We start from the raw sequence: 22,038 nt of genomic DNA, 5'->3' as shown, positions 1-22,038 counted from the left end.
ATTGCCTGGTGCCCTGCGACTGGTTGAGCAGAGAGAGCTGTGCATCCTTCATCTTTGACCCATGTCTCTGTATAGAGCGGGGGATCAGCCGTTTCTTCACAGCTGCTGCTTTGGTACGCAGGATCAAGGCCAGGTTTAAAAGTCTCTGCTGGCTCCAGACAAGCTCGCAACTACCCTGAATCTCACCTTGTTCATCTTTACAGTGGGGCAACCTTGAAATTTCTAGGGGATTCTAATGAGATACCCAGGCATAGCTCTGGGTCTGGGAACGTGGTCACTGGCACACTCACAACAACCTGGATGTCATGTTCCTCCTCTTTGTCTTGTCAGTTCCTACGCATGACCCCTGCCTCAGCACCTGTATTGAAAAGCCCTCCTTCCTGCTTTTCTTCCTCTGCTAACCCAGTCCTGTCACAGGCATCTAAGAATACACCATTGCTTAGGTGTGCAATGAGACGTCATGCTCACTGCCTTGGCTTTGGAGCTACAAGTCAAGCTGAGGCTGGTATTTGCATGGTTTGGAGAAGCATGGAAGCCTAGACGAAATAGTCAGGAAAAGGACGTGTTTGGGCTGGCACGGTGACCCAGCTGTGTCCCTGAGGCTGCTGAAGTAGGACTGTTATTGGCTGTTTGGCTCTCAGAGGCTGGTCAATCCAAAGCTTTCGCTGGCGGGTCAAGATGGGCTGTCAGCTGGGTCGTGGGCATCTGGGGTGGCTTAGAGTTGGACTGAAACCAGCTGGTCTGTCATCTGCAAAGCCAGGGAAAAAGGCAGGAGGTGATGAGCCATCGCTTACCCACTGGACTGGTGCCTTAAGTTGGGGCGACGTCTGATCACCAAGACCTACCTGGTATCTAGTGCGCTGTTTGAACATGGCAGGCAAGCACTTAAATCAGATCTTAAACCAGGACCAAGAGTGGGGGGAGGGCAGTCGTAGTAGTGTGAGGTAAAAGAGAAGGGACCAACCGTGAGCTGGACGGAAGTGCTGAGCTTCTCCGGGTGGAAGGGAAGGAAACCAGAATGAGTGAGATGTAAGCAAGCCGGGTAGGTTGGGGGAGTCAGGGACGTGCCTGAGGGCCGCTGCTTTTCAGTGACATAGGAGACAAGGTCATCAGTGAGATGAGAGGATTGGGACCGATAAAGTGATATGCGTGAGCTTATAATTACAAAGTTAAATAAGTTATTAAGCAACTGTTAGACATAATTAACATTTTAAAACACTGCGTTACTGTATTGCAGACATCAACTGCCGCTGGTATCTGATTGCTATCGGATGTCTGATAAAAGATATCATAATTGTCACGAGATAGGAATAATAGCTTTTTAAAAAGTGTGTGCATGTGTGCATACATGCTCAAATTCATGTGGGCACATATGTTCGTGCGGGCGCACAGGTACATATGTATGTGTGCATATGGAGTCTTCTTCCATCGCTCTCCGTTTTATTATTTGAGTCAGGGTCTCTTGAACCCAGAGCTCACTGATTTGGGCCGTCTCACTAGTCAGCTTTCTCTGGAAGCGCCCTGGCTGCACCTTCCAAACATTGGAGTTACAGGTGGGCCTCCTTGCCATCTCAGCATGTATGGCGTTTACCTTGGCTCTATGGATCTGACCCTGGTCCTTACACTCGCACGGACCTCCCCAACCCCTCATCGCTGTTTTATAGGTAAGAGAAATGAGAGCAAGAGAGATGAAGTCCAAGGCCGTCCAGCTGGCACACAGAGGCAGCAGCGCCCAGATTCCAACATCCCTACTGTCACCAAAGCTTTCACAGCCCAAAGCTGATCTTCCTGGGACAGAGGCTTTTAGGCTGGACTCAGAAGTGTGGAGTTTTAGTGCTAGACTCTAGGGTAGAGTGCGTAGACAGATCCCCTTCAAAGAAACAGAACTCAGAGAGAGTTGGGATTCAGGGAGCAGAGACGTGGAGAAGAGTGTTGTGGGCTTGCGGTGATGTAAAAACAAGGAGTCAGATAGCAGAGGCCCTCACAGCATCTAGGCCAATAGTGTCTAGGACAACAGCATCTAGGATAGTGTGTTACAAGGCTCAAGACTTTTATAGAGACCAAAAGGGCTTGTCTGAGGAATGAAGAGACTGACTAACAATGCCAGGTCAGTGGAGGAGCGGAGCAGAAAGCTCTTGTGGGTGGTCAGGCTGGGGAAACGTGTGTAGGTAGAATTCTAGAGTCGCCCAGGGACCTTGAGCTAGACCTGGGTGCGGTGACATCTGTTATGATTAGAGACTGCTGGGGAACGAATCAGTCCGTGCCCATGATGTCAGTCATGGAGGTGTCTTCTTGGAAGTGACCATGGACCAAATGGGAAAGTGGCCAGGGAGAAACTGCCGATTGGAATTTGGGGTGGCTTAGCTAAAGATGAGTTACCGAGGGGTGGTGGCATACTGCAGCGGTGAGCACACAGTCTTCCTGCTCAGGGAAAGTACGGAGTGGGGAGGACACACCAACTCACCAGCCCTCTGCTAATTCACTCATGCAGTTTAGCCTGTTTCTCCCAGGCACCCACTCAGCTCTCCATGCTTCCCAGACTCCCACCCCCACCACCCATTTGTCTGTCTTCTCTGCCATTCCAATCGTTTTCTCAGAAAGAAATCGAAGAAGTCTTGGCAACCCCTCCGGGCAGTGACCTGCTCCTCTATCAACCTCCGTCTTCTCTCACAGGAGTCTCAGCCATTGCGTCTCCAGTTCCGCCGTGCATGTACCACGCGCTCCTCTGTCTTTCCCTCGTCTCCATCACACATTAGTTCCTCGTGGTGGCTTTGGAAACCACCGATGTCATGCAGCGGACCTTCCACCCAAGCAGCTTTACCTGTGAATGTTCATTGCAATGAGTCACTGGCCTGGTTCAAGGCCTCTGGCTTCTGTTACACCACTGATACCGGACCCTCACCAAAAGTCCTCTTGGATGTCCTGCTGTTGCCCAGAGTCATGGAGATCCTGAGGCCATGGTTCTGCAGGACCAGCCCCTTCTTTCTCTAGCAGCTCACAGATGGGGTAGATGTTAGGGTGGGCCAACTCAAGGCCCCGGATCTGGGCTCTGCCGGGCCTTCCCACCCCAGAGGGGTGAGGCCAGCTGTCCTGTGCCCATGTCACTGCTGATGCTGCAGGTCAGTGAAGGGTGGGACCAGCTCTCCAGAGTGCTCAAGGCCAGAGAGGGGTGAGGTCAGCTCTCCTGCAGCCAGTGAGGGTGGGGCCAGCTCAGCTTGAGGACAGAACATCAATATACCCTCAGATGGCAGCCCAGACCACAGACATCTGCATGGCCTTTGGTGGTAACACGGGTCACAGATATCAACACAGACTCTGGCTACGGTAGGACCACAGACCCAGACCCTTTGCAGTAGCCCAGGCCTGGATATTACCATGGCCTCCGGGAGCTGTGCAGGGGGCTGTGCAGGCTCCTCTCAGCCTGTTTCTCACGTGTCTCCAGTTTCACCTCTCTCCATGGCACACGAACCACTCTGCTTCTCTTTCTCTCATATCTCTCTGCCATGTAACGCTATCTTTCCCATCTCCCTTCACATATTTGTTCATCATAGTGGTGCTTGCCGGGGTGCGTGCTTGGGTGTCTCCCAGCCACCTAGGGCCCCTAGGTGGCGGGAGGTCCACCACTCCCTCTTGACTCAACCATCCCATCCATAAATCCCAACCCTATCTACCCATCCGTTCATCACCTAAGGATCAGTGAATGAACAGGCATCCTTTCATTCCTCCACCTCACTAATGAGCCATCTAATCAACAATTAATAGGTTAATGTTAATTCAATGTTGAAATCACATTATAAACATACTAGGATAAATAGAGTACATTATGAAAATGAGTTTCCCCTGTTCTTACATCGTGACTGCTAGAAAAATGTAAATTACACACGTGGCTCACATTCATACCTAATATTCCCATTAGACAGTGAGAATTTATACTATCCGTCATCCGTCATCCTTGTATCCTCCATCCTACCACTTCTCTACCCATAATTCATCTACCCACCTATCCATCCGTCAACCATTCACCTATCTATTCCCCTGTCCATCATTCATTCATTGGTCCTTGTATTAATTGATCAATCAACCAATGCACCTATTATCCATCTATCTATATATTAATACATCCATCCATCTACCCATCATTCTTTGGTTTCTTCCTTTATCTATGCATTCACACACAATTCATCCACCCATCCATATAAATATGCATACATCATTCATTCATCTATCCCTTTTCTATCTAGCCACCAATCCATCCATTCATCCATCCGTTCATCCATCCTCCATCAGTCCCTGCCTCAATCCATCCATCACTTATCAGCCCACATCTACTGATCCGCCTGTGTATCCCTCATCCATCCCTCATTCATCTGTACCTGCAGCAATCTGTCCATTATTTTCTTCCTTCTTTCATCTTTCTCACTTACCACATATCTCCATTTCATAACCCGTATCTGTGAGATAGATATTTTTATCTATATAAATCAGAGACTGAGGGTCAGAAGGATGGGGAAACCAAGGCTTCTCTATAAAGAACTTGCCTAAGGTGGGACAGATGGAACTAGGCTCTGTTTCTATCAGATCAGGGCTCCTCGTTTTTCACTTTGGCTGCTTATTTGTTAGATATCTTTTAAGATAAAAACAATCCTTTGGGTGAACATGACAAGCTTATGTTGGGGGTGGCTGTTGGAATAGAGGCCTAAGAGCTCCTATCCCTGAGGCGACCACACAGTGTGGAGAGAGACAGACCCTTTAGAAGCCTCTGTGAGCCTATCCCTGGTGGCTGACATGAAAGGGTTATCCCCACACATTCAATATTTGCAAAAAAAAAAAAAATGTGGGTTCTTTCAGATTCCAAAACTCATTTCCATGACAAAACTCTTGGGGAGAGAAGATGAAGGCCTGGCTTTTGCAGAACAATCTTCCAGCTGTAATGAGTACTGAAGATGGCAGTAGGGAAAGGAATTATAATTAGAATATGAAATGGGGAAAATTAATCTATTCCAGGCAATGGTAAGAGGATGTCCTGACGTTTCACAGTAATTCTTAGGCTGTTGTCCCCCTGTGTTTCTTCTGCACATTTTAAAGCACGCAGAGGTTGTGTCGTGTGAGAAATGGCTTTTGGTGGAGGGACCGAGAGACTGAGATATACACAGACTTTCGCCCCCGTGCCGCCATTTAATGTGTCTCGGAACAAGAGATGCATGTCGCCTTCGCACTGGTGTGAGTTCCACAAACAGCTGCGCGTGTGTGGTGTGTTTCTGCCGCCGGCCCCTCCTTTCCCGACTGTGCACTGGGAGTGTGTGCCCGTTTCCCACAGGCTGACAATGTACCCCGTGCTTGTGCTCTGAGCACATTGCTTGTGTCGTGTATGGATGTGGGGCTGAGCTGGGTATGACGTGGGTCCACACAAGCCTGGGTCTGAGGAACACGGGTGTCCATACTCTCTGTTGGGAAGATGTGTTTGCCTTCGGGTCTGAGTACACAGGCAGGAAGGAGGCCCTGCTCTGTCTGAGGGAAGGGGTAGCCTGTGACTTTTTTCCTTGGTTTTCTCGTCCTTTTACCAAAAAGAGTCCTCCATGAGGAGGGGAGCAAGGGAGAAACCTCAGGCCTTTGTTCCTGGAGGCCAAGGAAGAGGAAGCTCCTGAGCCCTTGGAGATCACCCTTACCTCATTTCCTGAATCCGAGTTCTCTGCCGGACATGGCTTTGACAGAGGTGGGGAGACAGCTGCTTAGCCCAGCATACTTCAGGACACTGTGTGAGGTGCCCACGACTCCCCCAAACTGAGGCAGACCAAGGCTCTGCAGGAAGACTCCACCAACAAAGTCCTTTCTCTAAGCCAGAGCAAGCTTTCCTCTAGCCTGTGACAGCTCTTTCCTCCTCAATCCGTCGATTGCTTGAATGGACGGATGCATGAATGAATGGTGAGCCTGTTCGTGAGACTCTGGTGACCTCACAGGAGTCCACTACCCCACCCCCCTTATCTGCCCCCAACCCCCTTGTCAAACTCCAGGAGGGCTTCCCGTCCAAGGCCGTATTCCACTGCTCACTCTGGGTAACTCTTGCCTCTCCCAAGTCTCTAACACACTTTTCAAGCGTCTGCTGTGTCTAGGGCCCTGGGCTAATGTTGACGGCATGGAAGGATCTAGAAAAGCCTTGGTCTCTGCTTAGAGGGAGCTTGCAGCATGATTGGGAAGAAACCTGGCGAAGCAAGCAAATGGCACTTGTGTGGTCTCTTCCCCGCTGAGCGACTAGCTTGCTCTTTGTGTTTCCTTGGTGTTCAGGGAGGAAAGAATGTTGTCCTCTTTGGAGCATTGAAATCTTCCAGAGAAAGAATGCCGCTCAGAGCCAGGTAGTCATTCATTCACCACATTGGGTTTTGTCAGACAGGCCTTTTTCTTTTTTCTAACTGTCTTTTAACCAGAGTTTAATAATTGATGGCTGTTACACAGAAGCTGGGCGATATCTTCTAGTCTGTTTTCTTGTTATGATGTATCACTAACTTGCAGCATTCTGTGTAGTTGCTGTTGTTTTAGAAAATGTCTTAGCTCGGTGGTTAAGCTTCTCCTCCATGCAGAGCATGAAGTCCTGGATCCCTGGGAACATCGGGCGTGGTAGGGGAATCCAGTTTGAGCAGTGAACACAGTAAACGTTAAAGCGTACTAGAAGGACACAGGCTGTCTTTAGACAGGAGGTGGGAGCAGGAGAGGCTTTCTCACGGGGTGGGTCTGGCCTCCGGGCAGGCTGATAAAACACAGTTCTAAGGGAAGGGCTTGAGCAGACATCCACGTGGCTGAGGGAGTGTAGAGTTCTACGTCATGAGGCTGCACAATTGTGCTCACGCAAATTAGTTCCCCAGAGAAGTGCACACCCTTGTGCAATGACTAATGTGGCCATGTTGAAATCCAAAAGAGAGAAAGTTCGCTGGGCCACAAGCTCCGCTAGTTGTCTATGCTGCCTTCTTACTGTGGAATTCTGGGGACTGGCAAAAGTGGTTATGTTCTGATATAGGTCACATTCCAAGATGGGTTTCCATCAGAAAAATGAGACACATCAGTAACTGCTGATGGGGCCTGTGCTGCTTCTGCCCATGGTAGGCAGTTCTGCCCAAATGCAGAAGTAGCAGGTTCTCCAACACATTGTGTCCTCTTGTCAGGGTCCACTGCAGTCTTCACACCTGTGGCCATGAGCCTAAAAGGAGACAGAAGTGGGGACAAAGTCACTTAGGGTAGAAAGATGTGGTTGGCATCTCTGGGGGACAGGCTGTCATTGGCTCCAAGGCAATGGACTTCAAGGCCCTTCCCCGGCACATGGGATTCCAGCTTTAGCATCAGTCATTTGTATACTTGCAGGGGCAGGCAGCTCAGGGACCGGCAAGGCAGCCTGCTGTGTCAGAAGGCAAAGTGCCAACAGCAGAAGGCACTGCCTGTCTTTGTCCTCTGTGAGACTGATGGTCCTGACCTGAACTTCTAAGGGCCACAGAACAGAACAGGGGCCGCTGGCATCCTGGGTGCCGGTGCCTGCTTCTGCAGCCCTCACATCCCCTTTATCTCAGCACCATCCCCCGACCTCCTTGGGACACAAGTCCTGTTTCCCTCCAGGAGCATTTTAATGAGAGCCACTTCTGTCTTTGTTCTAGTTTGATGGTGACAGTGCCTACGTGGGGATGAGTGACGGAAATCCAGAGCTCCTGCCAACCAGCCAGGTGAGTGCCCCTCCTCCCCGAGGGGGTCTGAGCCTTGGGCTGGTGGAGCCAAGATGAGGCTGGCATCGAGGTAGGAGGGCTGCAGTTGCCAGAGTTGTAGGACATGGCCTAAAGCTGTTCTCTCAGTTGAGTCCTCATGAGGGGCAGTCAAGGCAGGACTGTGGTGCCGGCTGTGAATGAAGTCCCTGAACACCATTGGCTTACAGTGGGCATCGCTGAGACCTTAACACTCCAAGTGTCTTGCCCACATTTCCTGTGTGAGGGGCAGATTTCACAACAGTGATTTGAGGTGCCCCATGTTCTCTGCTACTGTCTCCTGCCTACATAGCATCTGGAGTGCATGTCTACACACAGGATTCTACCCATCACACAGAATCAGTTGTCTGAGACCACTGAGGAGGCTGATGGGCGTAGCGCAAAGGGCAAAGGGAAGAGGTTTCCTGGAAGGTCCTCTCTGGTGATCTGGGCCTCTGGGGCCATAGATGGGATCAGATTTTCCACAGAGAATAGAAAGTTGACATTTCTCACCTGTAAGCATCTTCACTATAGACTGTGACCAGGGAGGGGGTCCTTGCTGATGTCTGTGACAATATGGAGAATGGCACCCTAGGGCAGGAGAGCCTGCAGGATAGCAACAGCTAAAGATGCCAGATGGAGCCAAGGAGTTTCCTTGGGGAGCTGGAGGACAAACCTGACCCTGCTCTTGGCTTCTACCTCTGGCTTGGCAACAGAAGTTGGCTGGCCCCTCAGCCATCATGATTGGTTCATATTTTCTGGCTGGAGGAAACAAAGGCCTCTTAATTCACAGGCATAATGTGCCTCATTCTGTGGCAGGTCCCAGGGGGCTATAAAGAAGACATGAGCCCATGGCCCATGGAAAACTCTGCTAATGAGGAATATAGTGTAGTCCAAGTTGCAGAGATGCCGATACCGGGTGCCGCACCCCACCCCTTCTCTGGCCTGCCCCACATGAGCACTGTGTTGCCACTGCAAAGCTGCCTTTATGTTGCTATTGCATGTGCCAGCCTGCAGGAATGGTGGGCAATAATTCCAAGTCCTGGGCATGTCGCAATGCTATATCTGGTTGTCCAGAATCAGCTTGGAAATACGGTCATCCCAGATGATCAGGACTTACTCTGGACCTCTGAGTCCCCAAGTCCACAGCGAACTTCATGCTCTGACTTCAAAAACTACCCAGCACCTCCTCAGAGAGCTGTTTGTGACCTCCAGTTCCAAACTGGGACCATGATTTTCTGTCACGACACCAGTTGGTTTTAATTTCCGCCTTCGTTACTGTCTGTGGTCATCTACTGTATGTGTGTGATGACTTAGCTTTTGTCTGTTTCCATTCAAGACTGTGACCTCCATGGAAAAATTGCCATGCACTCCGTGAGGTTGTGGCTGTCACTCAGAAAGTACTCCAGGAACATTGGTGTGATGTGTGAAGGTGGCCTTTTAATCTGTCTTTTGAATCCCACCTTCCCTAACAGGAGAACAGGACAGGTGGGCTTCTTAAGAATTCTTCTAGATCTTTTTGCTGTCACCAGAGGGTCTGCCTACCTTAAAAGAGGACATTAGGAGCTGGGTATAATGATGCACACCTGGAGTCCCAGCACTTGGGAGGCTGAGGCAGGAAGATAGTGAACTTGAGACCAGGCTTAGCTACCGAGTGCATACACCTAGTTTAGCAATACTCCATAGAATAACAGCAGCAGCAATAGTAATAATAACTAGAATTCTGTAAGATTAAGCTCAGCCAGTGACACAAGCCAAATTTATTATCATCAACTTTGCAAAGGCAGCCCACACTTCTCATAGTATACCATTTTGTTGAGAAGGCAAGCGCTTCACAATGCAGTGATGAAGACTTCCGTGTGTAGCGGTCCAGGCTTGTATTGTTTGGCAGTTTGGCTGGCAGCGGTAGGATCCGGAAAAGCCTCTCGCTAGTTGGTGGAGAAGTTGGCTTCTGCTCCTTGAAAGCTACCATGCCCCAGCTGGCTAGCCTGAGGCTGTTCACAGGTGAGGAACAAGTTTCCTGGAGTAGCAAGCTCAGAAGCTGCCAGACCTCTTGAGGCGTAGGCATGGACATGGTCTATCATTGCTTCTGGCTCCATCCACTGGTCAAAGCTAGGCACAGGGCAAGTGTAGATCCAAGCAGTGGAAAGTAGATGCTAGCTCTTGAACAGAGGAACTGGAAGATACTGGAGGCTTTTTTCAAATGGCCAGGAAGGAAATGGAGAATATGAAGTTCATGCTGGTCTTGCTGATGGAGTAACTCAGGCTCTTCTAGGACGCTGAGGCTCAGTGGGATTCTACTGACCTCTGGTTTTTAATGGCGAGAGGTGGCCAGGTACTCTCTGTTTTCCCTGGAGTCTGTATTTGAACACACACACACACACGCATACACACATGCCCCATCATGGGGTGTTTTCTTATCACTTGCAGGAACTGTCCCGTTCCAGTTGCCGTAGGACCCATGTGTGCATAGAGAGAATGAAGGTGTCAAAGGCCAAAGACATTTTATTTCTTGTCTGTGCATTTACCTCCCAGGTTCACCAAAGCAGCAAGGTTCCCTGGGCACCTTAGGATTCAAAGGTCCTGGATCTGAGCAGGAAGCCGTGTCAAGCAAACACTAGCTTCTAGGATGTTCCGAGCAGCAGCCTTAGGAGTCGGCCTGATAAAGATCAGTTCTCTCCTGGCTGAGAGCAGCCCCAGAGCTGCTGGGATCCATAGGTTCATGTTGCATGCTCCAGGAAGAAGGGGAACCTACCAGGGAAGGACGTGAACTCCCACAGAGCTGAACTCACATCCCTGCTCCTCTGTGCCCAGTACAGGCCAGATGTCTTTATGTAATGATGTCAGGTTTCTACTAACAGGAAGGATGGCACCCACCTCCTGGAGTTCTGGGAGAAGTAAATGAGGCAGGGCCGTAGGGGCTGTTGGCACTGTGCCAGTGTAAGGTACCCAGGTCAAGCTGCTGTGAGTTTTGACTGCTAACTTAGCTAGAAAACTGGCCTTTGACAAATGGGAACCAGGTCCTAGGAGGAAGAGGGGCAGTCAGAAAGCCAAGCTTATTTTTCCAAAGGGTAACTTGCTTTGCAGATCCCCATTGTAACCCCCACGGAGGCTGCATCCTGGCCATGCTGCAATCCACACTCCTTTCTTGTTCCCGACATTCCCGCTCCTTCCTACGCTGAGTCTCGTCAGAGGAAGTCTCATCTCAGGCTTACTTCGGGCGAATCTAAACTAAGAGCAAAACACCAGTGTTCAGAGAAATCAGTGACGACTTATTTCTATTGTTTTATTCCCATAAATAAAGTTCTGGTTACACGGGATGAGCATCTGGTCACCTCCGTGTCAGTACAAACACTGCTTCCTCTATGGGAAGCCCCTAGGCATTCCTGCCCAGCAAATGTCTGTCCCTTCCAGGTACCGCAAATGTTAGTCTCATGACGCCTTCCTGGCTGTGGATAGTTTCCAATTTTATGACTGTAAATAATATTTACATGAGAGTTCTCAAGAGTTTTTCCTATGAACGTGTGTGTGTGTGTGTGTGTGTGTGTGAGAGAGAGAGAGAGAGAGAGAGAGAGAGAGAGAGAAGCGGGGAGGGAGGAAGGGGTGAATGGGTTGAGATGAATGATACAAGGTTTGCCAAATCTCTCAGTAGCATGAATGGACACAAGGAGACCCAAGGGAGGGTCTGGATTATGCAGGCGAAGGATCCTAGACTGTAGGAGAGGTAGAGGAGATGCGGACAAGTAGATGGTGGGGGGTGTGAGCTTGGAAATCAAGCTAGTAGATGTTGAGGATGACAGATGCAGAGAAAGAAGGAAGGAAGAAAGGCGTGCAGCTGGTCTGTCACTGCTTCTAGCTCCATCCACAGGCTACATGGCTGTGCTGTCTTCTGCCTTGGGGAAGGGCAGGCTTGATGGGAGCCGTCTTGGCCATCTGACACATGAGGGGCTCATTTTAATGGAGACATCCAAGTAGTTAGATGGCCATCTGAGTCTGGGCCCATCACATACAAAACCCTGGGGGTCAATGAAACTTATGAAAAGTGAGATGAATGGGGAGAGCAGATTGCTGAACGAAGGCCCCATCCCCTCCTTTTCAGATGGAATATCTCTGTGTCCTTCCATAGAGTCTTAAAAGCCACAGGCAGAGTGTGTCAAGGAGGAAGGGAGGGGTTAGGGGAAAATGGATCCACAGTGCCTTTCCTGTCTAGAGTGATAAAATTAAAACCAGGCACAGCAGCCCAGAACCCTGGAGGCAAGGAGATCACAGGTTCAAGGTCATCTTCAGTCGCACAAACAAATTCAATGTCAGCATGGACTACACAAAACTGTCTCAAAAAATTTAAAGGCAAATTTTAAATCAATTGAAGATTTAAATGTCTGAGATAAGTTGTAAGTGAACCAATAAGACCTCCTTTAAAGTACTTCACAGTTTTGGGCAAGGGGACACTTCTACGGTATACTTTAGAAGAAAAAGATTGAAAAACTAGACCGCAAACTAACATAGAATGACTTTTGTAATACAAGAACGCCAGAGTGAAGATGCAGGTGGAAAATTGGGCAAAGGCACTTTCAGCTCACAACCCAGATGAAGGATGAACTTCCTTAAGAAATAAAGACTTACGAGAAATCAATTCAAAATCGTCATGGAGAGAAGGGAAGGAGATCCGAGCCAATACTTTACCAAAAGGAAATGCATAAGGGAAACATTGAAGTTCTCATTTGACGTTTCATGCCAGCAACAGATCCCAAGGTCTGATGACACATTCCCTCAGAGTTCTTGTAGGAAAACATTTTACACTTTGTTGTATAGAGTATATACACCACTCCTTGTGGCTTTGTATTAAAAGCCTCCTTCCAGTAGGGGGCAGTGTAGGATGCCCAGAATGGGAAAAAGGAAAAAAACTCTGGTCTCAAGGTTCTCCTCATTCAGTTCCTATATTGTTCTCTTGCTGGGCCTCAGTTTTCTCACTAATAATCAGGAAAGGGTGTTGGATTTGTCCCCCCACACACACACTCAAATCCACTAGGGAAATGGCTCAGCAGTTGTAAGTACTTGTTGATCTTGCAGAGGACCACTGGTTCAAGTCCCAGCACCCACAGGGTGACTTACAACCATCTGTAACTCCAGTTCCAGGGCATTGATGACCTTGCCTTCTTATGACAAGGGCAATAAGCACACATGTAGTGTAAATACATACATAAAGGCAAAATATTCACACACACAATAGTTTTTAAATTGATGGTGGTAATATTTAATATTTGCTGTGCACTTCCCTGGGTTTAGACATTGGAGTCAAAGGTTCCCTTTACTCCACACACATCCCTTGTTACTTAGGCACAGTAATGCGTGAGGAAGAGCCTAGGTGGCTGAGGGCTCATGAAGCAAAATCACTTCCCAGAAAATGCATGGCAAGACAGGAGACCCTCCCGCCAGGGTTGAAATCCGAGGCTCTGCGCTTAGTCACTCTGGCTTCCAAGTCTGTGTACATTGCAAAGGGCAAAGATGACATGGCTTTTATTGCTTTAATTAAAACTGGGGTGAAGACTTGCAATTCAGATTTAAAATGAAAATTGTGTTTCGCCCACTGTGGTGTGGAGAAGGCAGCGACAGCGATTACGCCTGAGATTACAAACAATCGGAGAGAAAAGGTCTTTTGCAACCATTTCCTGTCGAAGCCACAAACATCACACTTTAAAAATAATTATGGCTATGTTATTGGAACATGATTCATGAATTCTGAATAAATATGAGGGGCCGGGAAGGAAGGGGCTTCAAGACTATAGATTTGCTTCGGATCTGATGAAATTTAATGTCATTTCCCAGCTGGAGAGTAAAATGCAGGGAGGGAACAAAGCCCCACCCTATGAAGAGGGAGAAAATGGAGTGTGTATCACGGGGAGCCGATGTGCACACATCCTTCTGAAGCACAGGCTCAGAAAAATGCATGAGTCTCTGGGATTCATTGAAGGAAGGCTCCGAGAGGGAGCGGGTGTTTCCGTCTCTCCGGTCCTATGTTTGCATCCCGATGGCTAAAAATACATTTGTTTTAAAGCTCCAGGTCCCTGCCTGTGAGGGGTCCAGATAGAAGACATTAGAGGACCGGTTGAGGGGAGGAACTTGCGTTCTAGTCACCGTGGGTCCCCGTCATAAAGAGATTTCTCATGTGCAGCAGTCAGTGTTTACAGCCTCCCGTTTGTTTTCTTCCGACTATTAGGAGCAAAATTGAACCCAGGAAACATTCGCTCTTTAAAACGTGATGCAAATAAAGAGGATTGGGGGGTGCGGGTTAGGGAGGGGCTGGCGGCGGGTTGGAAATGTAATCTCAAGGGTGTTCATAAAAATGGAGCCGCTTCCCATCTCCCAGCCCATCTCGAAATTACTATTCCCTGTAGGGCCTAGCTTTTTACTGGGCGAGAGTCACAGAGTCCCTGGTTTGCCCCATGTGTTCATCGCTGTGTGTGAGCTAACCCCACGAACATGAGAAACATGACCGCACATAGGGACCACATAGAATAGCATTGGACTCTTAGCTTCTAGAGGATTGTGAGCCTGAGTCTGGCCTCCAGGTGGCATCTCTCACTCTGTGCACTGGGGCAGGTCATTAGCCCTCTCTGGGCCTTGTCTTCAACAACTGGGGGTAAGCACCGATAGATGTATTTGAGGAACCTTCCAGGTTCTCTCAGCACTTGGAGTTTTCTCTTCTGTACTTGTCCAGGAATGCTCAGGAGGGACAATGTCTGTCCACAAAGCTAGTGAGTGTCCTTCTCTACCTGACTAAGTCACACCAATTCAGACGGGACCTGAAGATGAGGTCAGTGGCTTTGAGACAGCTGTCAATCTGCTGAAGCTCCAATAAAGGCATTTTACTGGTGCCATGGGCTTGTCACGGTGCTAACATGAAGACTGTGGGTTTAGACAAATTAACCAGCTTGCCCAAGACACCAGCGCATCTTTAGAAGTCCCTTAGAGGGGTGCAGGGAAGGGTGGATAAGATGCGTGGACACCCAGATAAACGTATTTCAGCATCTGGCACATGGCAAGCGGTGGTGATTGGAAAGGGTTAGTAAGGTTCCTTTGTCTGTGGAAGGAAAAACTGAGGCTGTATCTGCCCCAGATGTGGCCAGCTCAGGAGTCAGATGCAGTTTCAGAAAGATGAGCCCACGGGATCTAATGGCTTGCTTATTCAGTGAAAATCAGATTAGGGTAGGCATTGAAATTAGAAGGATTCTAGAGAAGCTGTCTTGCTTTCAAATGTGCTAAGAAAGTCCCTAGAAAAATCACAAACTAGTAAAAGATGCCTCCAGTCTGTTCAAGTCCCTTGGAGGTAGGCAGTCCCTCCCCGCCCACCACCCCCTGCCATGTAAGTGCCTGGTCTGCCTAGGTCTCTGGATCACAAGTCTCAATGGCACCCGGCAGCCCTTCTCCTGCTTCCCATACACTCTAAGCCCAGTCTCTCATGGGAAAAACGGCCCAGGAGTGAGGTTGTGCCTCATGGAGGCCTGGCATTTCCGCCTGAAGATTCCTCAGGAAGGATGGAGCCTGAAATAGCCCTTGCGCACCTGTGGTTCCCAGCTCTGGCCCTGTGACTTTGACCAGATTGCTTGACCTCTCTCAGTCTCTCTTTCCACCTCTATAAAATGGGAGTGTGAATGCCCAGCTTTTAGAGAAGTCAAGAGACCCACAAAGCAACGTGGGGTGACTGGCTTGTGTGTGCTGATCTGAGCCCGCTCCTCAGATAAAGCTGCATTGTGATTTAGAAGCGAGAAGCAGTGGAGAAGGTAGGAGGTTTGTTCTGTTTTCTCTGGATGTTTACCCTAGGACAGGGCACAGTGACTAAAGGGTTAAAGCTTGTGTTTGGGATGAGGAGAAGGTTCAGCTCAGAGACCCTCAAGCCAGGCTAGTGCCCTGGACTGCAGAAATGCATCTTTTCGCTTCATGCCCGAGCCCTGCTTACAAACACCTAGGGGCATCTAGATTGATGTAGAGGAGGTGGTTCATAGGACTGGTGAATTGGGGACCTAAAGAGCTAAGGAAACGGGGTATGGATTCTACAGAGGAGGTTAGACCAAGCTGGGAAGGATTGGGGTGCCACCTAAACAGGGAAGGGTGAAGCAGGAGGCCTGAGAGGTGGGTCTACCTTGCACCTTGTGATGGGCTTGTCCTATAAGAAAATAGACCGTGAAGGCCTGGAGAAGAGGCTCAGGGGCTTTTGGACTCGGCTCTGTGTTACTCTCAGCTGTCCACTGTGCTGAGATGAAGGTAGGCTGTGACTTGTGGTTACATTTGTGTCACTGAGCGATCACTGAGTAGTCTATCCTTACTGCCACCCCCATTGAGCGGTTACTGGAGGAGGCAATAGAGGCATAGCCGGGAAAGGCACTTTAAAGTTGAGAAATACTGCCCCCCACACGGACAAAAAAACAGAAAGCACTGTATTAACGAGAATCTGGAGGACCTGGCGTGCTCGTCCGGTGCTGGGTCAACCGGTACAACCGCTTTAGAAAACCGTTTCTCAGGGCCAACAGCTGAGCGCACAGCCCTGTGGCCGGCAGATCAGCACCGTGAGTGCATCCGGAAGTTCACTGAAGGATGCGTCAAGAATGTCCATAGCAGCATTTTTAAAAAATAAAAGCAATAAATAAATAAATAAAGTTGGTTAGATTTAGTGGCATAGACTTGAAACCCCAGCTCCTTAAGTGGTTGAGGCAGGAGGATTGAAAGTTCAAGGTCAGCCTTGGCAATTTAGAGATGAGATGGGGCTGGACTGAGAAGGACAAAGGTGTCTTTGTGAGTGGCTGTCACTCAGAAAGTGGGAGAGACAAGGGACGAGGAAGAAGTTGCTTTGTACCGTGAAATGGCTCTTCAGTGTCCTCCAAGGAAATGCAGCTGAAGGTCCTGTCCTCTCGAAATCAAACGTTAAAAAGGGACAGAGGAATACTGAATACTGACAGAGAGCACAGCTAGCACGCAGGAGACCCTGGGCTCAGTCCCAAGCAGCACAAACAAACAAACAAAAAACTAAAACACAAAACTGGCAGAGATCCAAGCATCTATCAAGGGTAAACTGGATGGAAGACGGGATGAATCTTGTCCGGGGCATGTTCTGCAGTGGTGGCATTGAATGATTATGACAATCTGCAGTAATGTGCATGACTCACCAACACTCTGAGAAAAAGGAGCCAGACCACAAAACAGATCATCCTGTCTGATGCCTCTGACACGGATCCCATGGACTTGTCCAGGGTGATAGAAAGGTGAAGTCTGGTTCCCCTTAGTGCAGTGGCTCTCCGCCTTCCTCAAGCTGCGGCCTTTAATACAGTTCCTCACGTTGTGGTGACCCCAGCCATACAATTATTATTGTTGCTACTTCATAGCTGTGACTTTGCTACTGTTATGAGAAGTAATATAAATATTTTTCGATATAGCGGTTTGCCAGGGGAGTCGTGACCCACAGGTTGAGAACTCCTGCCTTCGAGAGTAGGTAAGAACAGAGGGGATCTGAAGGTCTGAGGCAGGGGTGGCTCCATCTTTCTCCCCTCGAGCTGGTGGGACATGTACACACACTTTGTGAAGTTTTGTTGAGCTCTTTGCTGGCGGTTTGTTCACTTTTCTGTTGGTCACTGAAAGGAAACACTCAACCAAGACTTTGTATTCAGACAGGCGTCTCCTTTAGATGGAGGACACTTATATGATTTTGCTAGATCATATGTTAGTAAATACGCCAAAGTACGTTTTATGATCAGCGAGTGATACATGGGGTAACATTCTTCTAGGGTTCTCTGGAGAGCCCCACTTTCAACCATTTGTCTTTTGGATGCTGCCATGGTCCCTTCCATGAGGATGCTGGCGATGGCTGGGTGGTGAAGAATACCTTGCTGTGTTGTTCTATTGCGGGTCCTTCTTGTTCAAGGTGTTTGCCTTTGTCGTGTGTGTGTGTGTGTGTGATGTGTCAATGTGTTTGTTTATGCTTGTGTGTGTGAGGGACTATTTGAGTGTCAGGGTGCATGTGTGGAGACCAGGGGACATCTTTCAGTTGTCCTTCCTTGTCCTTTCACCTTGTGTGAGACAGACGGTCTCTGCCTCTGTGTAACCCAGGCTCACTGGCCTTCAAGCTTCTGCAGTCTCGTCTCTGCTTCCCATCTCCCTAAGAGTGCTTGCTGGGATGACAGGCAGACACATGTGCATTTGCCTGGAGACAAGGGATCCAAACTCAAGTTGTCAGGTTCGTGTGGCAGGAGCTTTTACCCACAGAACCATTTCCACAGCTGTGGTCATCTAATCTGGTCTTCTACATGTGGTCACATGTCCTTGTGATTATGCACAGCATCTGCTTGTGAAGTATGCTTTTTTGGGGGGAGGGGATTCATTTGGAGCATCCACAGAGTGGTGTCACAAACTACCTTCCTACCATCAGGTGTCAGTGACGTCCTCTTTGCAGTCATGGTCATCCAGGAGAGAAGGACGTGTAAATTTAAGACAAACGAGGTAAAGCTCTGTTTGTAGCAGGAATAAAGACTTCAGTGTGGTTCTGTTTGGTAGCACCCACTCCCATGCCCTGCCACCATGGTGCTTCAGGGTCCTTATCAGGAGGAGAGAAACAAGATGCTTCCGAGAGAAACTGCCCTCAAGACAAGTCTCATTCAGGTGTCCCTACGTGTAGAACCTGGCCATGACTGAGATGTCCCTATGTGTAGAGTCTGGCCATTACTGAGGTGTCCCTACGTGTGGAGCCTGGCCATGACTGGGAAGGGAAAGGCCAGGGTTGGTCATTTATATCTTGGACAGTGTGCTCCCAGTAGGAGCCAGGCTGGACTTGCCTTGTACAGTTTGTGTAACTTCCTGGGAGGGAAATTTCCTTTAGCCACTGATGGACTGCGAGGTCGGGCCTGGCTCCAGCAATGGCTTGCCCCAGGGAAGCAGACATGGGGGCTTCCTGGGATGTGCTTGGCCGGGCAGCCTGGGGCTAATACTTTTATCTTCATTAACAGAGTTTTAGGGCGTGTTCAGATCACAGATTCTCTAAGTTTGCACACACGTGTGTGATGGGGTTTGGTAATGATCTGATGCTACAGACCTGGAAGATCTGGCTGATAGAATATTTGAAGATGCCCGTGGAAGTTTCTCCAAGCCAGGTGTGCTCATACACACACACATGCACACAATTGTATACAGGCACAATCATACACAAATACGAGCACATGCACACACACGTGCATGTAGACACAGTCACTCACAAGCATTCCTCCACAGGGCAATTAATCAGGGTCTCAGCACCTCAGTTTCTTCCCAGAAATGAAGATAATAATCTTATGAGGCGGGGCTTACTCACTTATACTTCCTACACACACACACACACACACACACACACATACACACACATTGTTGAGATTCTTATCTTCGTTTGTTCAATGACTATCTCTCTTCTAATCTGTGAGTTTCTGGGGACATGGCCTCTAGGAAGAGCTGAGTTAATTCAGAGAGAGAGAGAGAGAGAGAGAGAGAGAGAACAAGAGAGCTAGAGAACAACTCCCCAAGGCCCCCTGGTTCAGGTGCTGATGAATTTTTCTTTCACACGTGGGTTTGTGAAGGGATTTATACATCTGCAGACATGTTGCCTTGTAGAAATGAGTGCAAACAAGTGTCTAGACTCAGCACACAGGAGGGTGAGTCTGGCTATAGTTAAAAGACTCTGGATTGGGATAGAACAGAGTTCTGTATATGTCTCTAACCTAGTCATTCACCTTTCTCCTCCCCCCCCCCCTCTTTCCTTCAACAAAGTCTCATGTAGCCCAAGCTAACCCTCAAACTCACTGTATAACTAAGAAAGATTCACCCGCTTCCATCTCCCAAGTGCTAGGATTTCAGGTACCCAGTGCCACACCCATCTTGATTTTAAGCAGCTGCAATTTATTCTGTGAGTCCAAGAAAGTGTCTCTTCCTCTGTGAGGTTAAGGACTCTCCAGCCAGGATGTGATGGAGCTAGGCTTTGAGCCATTGTCTGTCTACGGCAAAGTCTATGCTATTGATACCCCAGGTCATGGTGCCCACAGTGTAGTGGGACCAGCAGCATCCTGGAGTTTCCAACTTCACCCACCTCTGGAGTCAGAGTGCATTGCCATTACAAGGCCTCTGTTGTGTGGGCAGTACAGACCAAAAGCCTGGTGTGGGGAGCACTGCCTGCCTAAATTATTTGGCAGGTAGAGCGCCTGTGCTTAGGGGTGTCTAGGTGGGGTTGGAACAGACCCACACTATAGAGCAGTTAAAGATGGAAGAGAAGGAGTTGCCTGTGAAGACAGCAGGGAAACATAGGAGCGTGCACAAGAAAGCCCAAGTCCTCTGTTTCTAAAGAGGCAAAAGTACATGGTCATTAAGAATACAAGCTCTAGGCTAATGTGGGCAATTAAGTGAGATCTTGTCTCGAGACAAAAAAAGGGAAAGAGGACTGGGAATAGGGCTGGGTGGTAGAACACTTGCCAAATGTCAGGCATAAGGCCCTAGGTTCAAACCCCCAGTACCATACACACTATCACAAACAGGTCTGTGGAGATGGCTCAGTGTTTGACATGCAAGCAAGAAGACTGGATGTCAGGTCCCCAGAACCCACATAAATGCTAAGTGGGCATTGTATCCCACCTATAACTCCAGCACCAGAAGATAGAGACTCGGAATCCCCAAAGCAAGCTGCCTGGTAAGACAAGCCATATTGCTGAGTACTGGTTTTGATTGATGATGTGGGATGTCCTTCTGTATATGTGTTGCTTTTATTGGATAATGAATAAAGCTGTTTTGGTCAATTGCTAAGTAGGGTAAAGTCAGGTGGGAAATTCGAACAGAATTATATAGAGAGAGTAGGGGGAGTCAAGGAGACACCATGTAGCAGCAGAAGGAGAAAGACGCTGTGTAGCAGCTCAGAAAGCAAGAGGTAACAAACAACGAACCTCGTGGTAAAATATAAATTAGTAGAAATGGGTTAATTTAAGATATAAGAGCTATCTAGAAATATGCCTGAGTCATAGGCCAAACAGTGTTGTAATCGTATAGTTTCCATGTGATTATTCGGGGCTGGGCGGCCGGGAAACAAATGAGCAGTCTCTGGTTACAGATTGAGAGATCCTGCCCCACCGAATAAGGTGAGAGATGGATTGAGGATGATTCGTGACATCACACAGGCATGCTCCCATGCACATAAGAACATGAATACATGTTGCATGCAAAGCACACCCAGAGATGCATGCAAAATATATATACTAATAAGAATTTAAAAGGGGCTGGGCTGTGATGACGCACACCTTTAACCCCAACACTCAGGAGGCTGAGGCAGGTGGATCTATGTGAGCTCGATGCTAGCCTGGTCTACAGAGTGAATTCCAGGATAGGCTCCAAAGCTGCAGAGAAACTGTCTCAAAAACAAAAAGACAATAACAACAAAAAAACCAAGCAAAAAGAAAAAGAAAAAAAATAAAAAAATACCCAAGCAAAAAACAAATAAAAGAGAGAATGCAAATTCACAAGCCAAATTCTTTTCTTTTTAAAGCCAATACAAATCTTTCTGGCAGATGAGGGTTTCAGAGTGGCTTAGCTAGGTGCCTCTGGCTCAAGGTCTCTCGGGAAAGTTTAATATGGTAGTTGGGACTGTGGGCTTAGTGAGAGGGTGCTGCTGAAGGAAGAAACATCTCAAAGTCGCTTTGATAGTCGTTCCCACAGCCAATTCCCCTGACCGAGACTGTCAGGTGCATCCCTGGCTTCATAGTCTGTCTTGAATTTGGGGCAAGTTTCTCATCTCAAGGTCATTCGGTCTATATGGTGGCTAAGATGACATACGGTCATACCATGGCTAAGATGACAGCACCATGCATGGTTGGCAGCATTCATACATGAAAATTTCACGGAGCAGAAATTTTATATAGCATGGTACATACTATATAAATGTTAATGTAGCCATTATATTTTTAATGGAGATGTAGAAAAGTGGAATGAGCCAGGCAGTGGTGATGCACGCCTTTAATGCCAACACTCAGGAGACAGAGGAAGTCGGATCTCTGAGTCTGAGACCAACCTGGTCTACAGAGTGAGTTCCAGGACAGTCAGAGCTACACAGAAACAAATAAACAAGCAAAAAGGAAAGAAGGAAGGATGGAGAGAGAGAGAGAGAGAGAGAGAGAGAGAGAGAGAGAGAGAGAGAGAGAAAGAGAGGACAAACCTGAGGGCCGAGTCACTTCTTCATTAGTGACTCTATAGGTCCCAGCACCAGCCTTAGGATGGGTACTCAGTAAATCTCAGGGGAGTGGATCAGTTTCAAGCTACAGCCCCACAATGA

The 22,038-nt window shown here is 48.4% G+C and overlaps 1 protein-coding gene across 10 annotated transcripts in view; it reads left to right on the top strand.

Annotated features, from left to right (window-relative positions):
* The window catches only part of Tox2 (TOX high mobility group box family member 2), a 117,005-nt gene that overhangs the window by 38,969 nt on the left and 55,998 nt on the right, over positions 1-22,038 (top strand). For 9 of the 10 annotated variants that reach the window (XM_057780729.1, XM_057780732.1, XM_057780728.1 and 6 more), the window contains exon 2: positions 7,638-7,703. The exons of the other annotated variant lie outside the window; for it this stretch is intronic. In XM_057780729.1, the coding sequence (XP_057636712.1) occupies positions 7,638-7,703 (66 nt within the window). The remainder of the gene's footprint in view (positions 1-7,637; positions 7,704-22,038) is intronic. 10 annotated transcript variants of the gene reach the window in all.

Source organism: Chionomys nivalis, chromosome 9, assembly GCF_950005125.1.
Source record: "Chionomys nivalis chromosome 9, mChiNiv1.1, whole genome shotgun sequence".
NCBI classification, from domain to species: Eukaryota; Metazoa; Chordata; class Mammalia; order Rodentia; family Cricetidae; genus Chionomys; species Chionomys nivalis.
This window is presented reverse-complemented; position numbering and strand designations above follow the sequence as displayed.